General features: G+C 29.3%; 1 protein-coding gene and 1 long non-coding RNA gene across 2 annotated transcripts; both read left to right on the top strand.

The window, feature by feature from the left end:
- On the top strand, positions 1 to 880 carry LOC121174762 (homeobox-leucine zipper protein ANTHOCYANINLESS 2-like). The gene is made up of 2 exons (XM_041014779.1): positions 1 to 182; positions 291 to 880. Exons 1-2 carry the CDS (start codon positions 150 to 152, stop codon positions 510 to 512), a joined length of 255 nt encoding a protein of 84 aa, XP_040870713.1. The 5' UTR covers positions 1 to 149; the 3' UTR covers positions 513 to 880.
- Positions 881 to 1082: 202 nt separating this feature from the next.
- LOC100809694 (uncharacterized) lies at positions 1083 to 1841 on the top strand. Its single transcript, XR_005891078.1, has 3 exons — positions 1083 to 1149; positions 1259 to 1305; positions 1728 to 1841. It is a non-coding gene; the product is annotated as an uncharacterized lncRNA (long non-coding RNA).
- The last annotated feature ends 5373 nt before the right edge of the window (positions 1842 to 7214 follow it).

Raw genomic sequence — 7214 nt, 5'->3', positions numbered from 1 at the left:
TCCTCATCCCAAACAATACAATAACCCAACCCAAGCGATTCGATTCAATAACACAACACGCACATTGGATTCCTCGTCCCAAACCCTAATCCCCAATTTCGATTCCAATTCCAACGAGATCCCAAGTAACACAGCAGAGCCCTAAATCCATGTTCAACTCCCCTGGCCTTTCTCTTGCACTTGTGAGATTCATTCATACCCTTTTTACCTTTTCCTTCTTATAAGTACTTTTTTTGGTTGGTTCTATTTACCTACTTTTCTTTTTCTTGTTTTGTTTTGGGAAAACGCAGCAAAGTGATATAGATGGAAAAAGGGATGTGAACAGATTAATGCCCGAGAATTTCGAGCAGAATGGTTTGAGAAGGAACCGGGAAGAGGTGCATGAAAGCAGATCTGGAAGTGACAACATGGATGGTGGTTCTGGTGATGATTTTGATGCTGCCGACAACCCACCAAGGAAAAAATGCTATCACCGACACACTCATAAGCTGATTCAAGAGCTTGAATTGTAGGATGATGTTTTCATTTAAGAAAAAAATCATCTTTTTAAAGCTTTACTTTTTTTTTTTTGCGTGTGGAATTTTATTTTATGACTTTCTTTTGGAGGGGTTTTTTGATTCTGTGTTTTTGTGTTTTCTGGTGTTTTTTTAGGCTCTCCAATATGCACAAACTGCAATTGTGATTGTAGCATCAAGGGTTTTAGGGTCTCACAACTGAAATTGTTGTTGCATTGGCTGCAATTGTTCACAGGGAGGGGTTGTGCACTTAGCTTGAACTAGTTGGGATTTTTTCAAAACAGAATTAGGCTAGTAATGTCATTGCATCATTTCCTTGTCAGTTATCCCCTGATTCATTAAGTAATTTGAGGTATTTTCTGGATTTTAAGTTTACTTATGGAGACTGTGTTTGGATAATGGCTCTGAATGAACATCCATCAGTGTTTGCTGGAAATATTATGCACTCAAGAGTATCACTTGCGAAATATTGCATCTGACTCTGAACTGTGAAAAATATAGGTTCCGGAAATGGAAGGCAAGACTAAAAGTCATATGACATCAGCAGCAACCTTTGTGGAAGGGGGTTCAAGAAGCTTGTGATGATGCTTGCAGCATATGCCTTGAAGATTTTTGCAAAAGTGATCCTGCCACTGTAATATGCAGCTTTTTCGCTTTCCTCTTTCCTTTTGACAGAATTATAGGCAGGGATGGCTTCATTTGAAAAACATTTGTTTACTCCTTTTCCTTGTATTTGTTTTCAGGTCACTAATTGCAAGCATGAGTTCCACCTGCAGTGCATTCTTGAATGGTAAGTTTTAATATTTTTTCATGTGTGTCTTTCACAAAACAAAGATATTTAGTGTTATTTTTACCTCTATGTTGTCATAGGGTAATATATTTTTGGTTCAATTGGTTCCTGTGTATTAAAATGGCTTCTAGCTTTCGGCATTCTCATGAAAAGTTAGAACTTGAAGTCTAATAAATGCATTGTTTTGGACAAGGTGATATACTAACCACCTACAAAATTGGTAGCAGCTCTAAATGAAAGCAAAATAGAAATAAGAACTTTTGAAATAGTTTGATGGATATGGTTCTATCCCTATTCATCTGTGTATGTGTTGTCTGGATTTTGTATATGGCTAGGGGCCATGTTCACTGTTGAAAATGTTGTTATTTCCATATATATTAATATATTGGAAGTTTCTGATCATGGCCGTTCACACTTCTTAGTATACTCAACTCAGCCTAGTGCACCACCATCAGCTGCAGGAGGGGGAAGTGAACCAGCTGCAATTGCTTTAGGAAGTCCATCTACCCCACTTACATTGGATGGAAATGAGCAATCATCACTACAGCAGATCCCCTATGTTCAAATTCGGAGTTCTTTTTTAACTTCTGCCTCTACCGTCGCAACAACAAATCTTCAAGGAATTCACTCTAATGATAGGTAGTTAGACTCTAATATTTTTTTTCTTGTTATCATTATTAGTGTGCATGTGAAGTTATATGTTGTATATTTACTTCCTTGTAGAAGTTTTGCCTCTCATTCTTTTCCTGCAAGCCAAGACAGAGCACATCCATCAGAACAATCACTTTCTGATTCTCTGCGCTCCACATTTAATGCAGTATCCATGAGGTATGATTTCTTGGAAACCTTGTGTATGTAAACTCTATGTTTTTGTTAAGTCAACTTATCTAATATTAAATTGTGTTGTGACAAAGATACAAAGAATCAATTTCGAAGGGCACAAGGGGATGGAAGGAGAGGCTAATAGACTCTTATCTCACAGTATTTTAATAATTTACATTTTTAAAAATATAAATATTAAATTATCATATTTTTCAAAGTAAATATTTATTATCATATAAGAAATAATTGATTTTTTTCTAAATAATTTGATATAAATTACGATTATGATTGTAACTACGTAAATGGCATGTGTACTGATTAGATTTCTCCCCTAATACAGTTACGGGTCAGATTTAATGTACTAATTAGGCAGCTATAATATTTTCAAGAGACATCCTTTCTAAAGCAGCCCACCACAAAAAAAAAACATGAATAATTAAGCATGTAACTTTTTGTGTGGTTCCTTTTAGTATTTAATTTTATGCATTCTGAACATGCATACACGTATGTTTAATTAATTAGTTTCTTTGTGCATATACATTGTATGCCACTATATTAAATAAGTTACAAAACTCACAATATTTTTGACAAATAAAAAAATAGATGCTAAATAACTGATATGATTATGTGATTTTCTTCTATTATTCACATTACGGCCTCTAATCTCCTTCGTATGTTACATCAGACTTGGTTGTGTTCTTCTTTCCAATTAACAAATTAAATTGAATTGATGTTTTTGATTGCTATGTTATCATTTAGTACTTGTGGTTTACGAAAATTAATATAAATTAGACCAACACGGTCTGATAATGTATTTTTTTTGAAGTAGTCAAGCATAACGTTTTATTATATGTTTAATTTTTTATTATTTATTACTTTTATTTTAAATACTTTATTTAAAATACAAGTTGAGTCTATAATGAATCAATGTTTGAATTCTTTTGAGAAAAATATCTATATTTAGTGTCTAACTGTGTCTCAAATAAAATTGCTTCTGAATAAGAATACTTGTAGAAAATTAAGAAAATAAATTAAAGATGTTATTTAATTATTTAACAGTGTAAACAAAATTTAAACAAATAATATATCAACGAATATTACAAAAGCTATTTTTTCATATCAGTATTTTAACTAATGCATTCAATAAGATAAGATTTGAATAAGACTTTACTTAAAAAATCAAGTTAATGACTTGTTGGTGCAGGAATTGGTATTTATTTTTATAAATTAAATTCATATCAGATAAATTTTTATAAATTCATTATAAATTAAATTGAAAATAATTAAATATTTTTAAATTTGAAAATTATATTTAAAATTTATGATAATTAAAATAGTTTAAATTTATAATAACTTATGATATTTAAAAATAGTCTTATATTGTAATTTAAATTTTAATATAATTTTATTTGCATATAATTTAATTAATAACACTTTTCCCTCTTGATTAGGTTAAACAAAAAAGAAAGTTCTTAACAAGTATCTAAGTCTCGTTTAATTAGCAAATCTTAAAGATTAAGTTTTTCATCCTAACGCGTTTTAATATAAAAATTATTGTTAGAATTAATTAAAATATGTATATTCTGCAAGTTCAAAATTATTTTTAATTTTCATCAAGTTTAAGAAAATGTTGTCAACATTTGTTTCTAACTTCAATGTTAATAGAGTCTCTTGCATTTTTTTAATTTTAAATTTTAGCATGATGAATATAACTTTTTTGCAATTAAAGAACAATAATTTATATTTGAACTACTATTGAAGCATCCATGCTTCCTTGGCTAAACAAGAAGCCCGTCTTTTCATTTTTTTGCTGCTCCTCCTATCTTTAACTGATCAGTATTATCATTTACTTGAGATTTGTGCCACTGGATGAACCCTCCGCTACTACACTAGTACTGTAAAAACTTTCAGGACCTTGATTATAGAGAAATCCCTTGAAAACACGTCCTCCCATGTTGACAGAGGTTTGATACGCACATTGTTCATCTTAAGCGTCCATTGCGCTCACTCTCACACACCGAAACACGACCGAAGTGCTCACTTTAGTTGTTAATTATTTTAGTTATGTTATCCTTAGAGAATCCATTTTCCTTGAAAGAAATGACTGACAAACAAAAAGAAAATTACTTATCAATTGTCAGCCTATGTTATAAATTATAAATATATTCTCAAATATCTTTGCTTCTACTCTGTTCATATAAAAAGGTTTAGATTTCTATACATTGGTCTAGAGTTATTTAATGGTGATAAGGTTACAAATATAGTTACATCTAAGGCTAAACGTATGTCATGGTACATTTCTTGGTCTCATTGTGCACTTCTATTTTCATATTTATTTTAATGATTCATGACAATGTATATGCCTTTAAAATATTAACCCGGATAGGTTGTAATTATCATAGGAATTTTTACTATTGGCCTATTTTTTATAATTTATTCTGTTGTAGAGCTTTGCAAAGCCCCCTTGTCCCCTTATATCCCCCTTCTATTGTTTGATTTAACTACTGTTAATTTCCTGTTCCAAATATTTTTTTACTGTCATATAGATGACTATGATATGTTTAAGTTAAGGATTTTGTTGTTGTTTTTGTGTAGATGGCTATGACATGTATACAATTCCATGCCAAGATGGCTCTTCAAACTTCCCGAGCATTGGAGTCAGTAAGAAGTTCACTCAAGCCAAGTCATGTTTTTCCTTCTGATGCATCCAAAGTGACCATTAAAATTGCCTACTTAAATGGGGATTAGTGATGCTTCTAGTTGTGATTATGTCTTTGAATTTGTTTGCATCATATTTATCTCTAACAATTTAACTAAATTTGTTCCTGGGTTAGATTGTAATGGATATATATACATATATATATTGATTTTTTTCACACTTGTAGTTAATTATTTTATTTATGTTGAAAATGATTTTGATAGTTTTGGTTCTCATCAATGTTGAAAATGATTAAAGGTACAATAGAGTAAAAAAAAAACCAAAAAAAATTACAAAACAAAAAAAAATAAACACCGCATACTACGACGGTTATCCAACAACCGTCGTAGAAAGTCATTTAATATAGACAAATACAAAGACGGTTACTTATTGTCCGGCGTAATAGGCTGAACTTTTTAAGACGGTTATACCAAAACCGTCGTAAAAAGGCATGTCACATTACACGCATATTAAGACGGCTAAGTCGATAACCATCGTAGATTGCAACGACATATTACAACGGTTATATGACAACCGTCGTGGAAAGTGACGTATATAACGACGGTTCTATAGACTGTCTTTATAACTTTTTTGCCTTTTATGACGCCTCATTTTACGACGGTTCAAAACCGTCATAAAATATACAATTTAACCGACTTAAAAAGTGAATTTTTCAGTAGTGGGGAAATACTCAAATTTAATGGTGGAGCTCTTTCATTGATTCTGAAAAATAAAATGCATTGCACAAATTCAAAACAATCACTTTTTTAAAATATTTAGATTGAATTAACGTTAAAAACAAGAAGCTTGAACCCATTTACCTTTCAAAATATACCCATTTAACTTCAAGCACACAAACTAGAACTCATCCACCCATTCTACTGTCTTTCTTTGGATTTGGATTGATGTTTTAAACTCTCCTAATCAAGTGTAAAATGAAGTTTAAAACAATCTCTTCATTTTTATTCTTCATTTTGTTGTACTATAATAATTCTAACAAATAACTTACCTTTATAGTAAATAACTTACCTTTATAATGAGAATCATGGTAGTGGTCAGTAACAAATCTAAGAAAATTTTTTAGTGGGGACAAAAAATAAATAATATTTTTACTGACAAAAAATGTTCAAGCTTTTACAAAATATACAATTTCATCATAAAAAAACTAAAATATCTTAATTTTTATAAATTTAAAAGGATAAAATGAGTAAAATTAGTATTAATTTATTCTTTTTTTATTTTTTACATTATTTTATTTAAAAAATCATCTTATAAGGACAATATCTATTTTTTTATGGTGACAAAATCAATATTCCCTCTAGACTGAATATGAGTAAAAAAATAATTCAAGATGTGTTGGATTAAAATATAAGGAAATTTTAACTAATTCTCTCGTATTTAATGATAGTATCTCCAAACTATTTTTCATTTAATTGGAATTTTATTTTCAACAATCATCTCTTTTTATGTCCTACTAATTAATGTTGAGAATACTTTAGGAAGAGAATTAACTTTTTATTGAGATTATTAAAATTAAATGATATTAACTAATTTTCTTTGATTTAACTTTTTTATATATATTTCATTCCAAATGAAGTACTTATTTAAAATATTCAAGTAAAAAAAATTATTTTGCGGAAACAATTGTCCTCGTAATGGATAACATGCATCCATCCTTGTTTGTGATAGTGACGACCATATCCATAAAAATTATGATAGTATTAATTACAACGATGACAATAACAATTATGATGGTGATAATGGTTGTAATGATATTGACGGTAATCATCATATTGGTAGTTACAATAGTCATAAAATTTATAGTGGGAATTATGATTGGTTAATGACAATCTTAAAGAAAAGTGGTGGGATAATTGAAATGTTTTAAAGATATATTATTTTTATTTGTTAAATCTTGTAGAAATATGTCACTCATGTGAGAATTTAATTATTTCTTAAATGAGTATTTTAATCTAAATCATTTATTTTGACAATAATTATTGAATAAGATTTTCTCTTAAAATAAAATATTTTCTTAATGTAGAGAATTTATGTTAATAACAGCATTGCTTTTCTTTTTCCTATTTTTATTGTTCTAAGCACGCTAATAAAAATGAAAGTGCATTAGTTTGAAATATTTTATAATTGTGTTCCTGCTTGTATTGCTAACCTTGTGGTTCAAGAAATAATGAGTCCGTTTCTCAAAATAAAAATAAAAAAGCAAAGAGATAGAAAGAAATAATAAATATTATTTGAGTCAAGTGTAAGATATAGAGTAGGGGTGTTGAAAACTAAATCAAATTGTTTGTAAACAGTTAAATTGACAGTAAAAACAAAAAGAAAACTTAAATGAAAGCCATTAAAACAAAAAATTATAATTTTTTTTTGA

The sequence above is a fragment of the Glycine max genome, chromosome 4, assembly GCF_000004515.6.
Source record: "Glycine max cultivar Williams 82 chromosome 4, Glycine_max_v4.0, whole genome shotgun sequence".
In the NCBI taxonomy this organism is placed as follows: domain Eukaryota; kingdom Viridiplantae; phylum Streptophyta; class Magnoliopsida; order Fabales; family Fabaceae; genus Glycine; species Glycine max.
The sequence above is the reverse complement of the archived record's forward strand: the minus strand, read 5'-3'. Positions and strand labels throughout refer to the sequence as shown.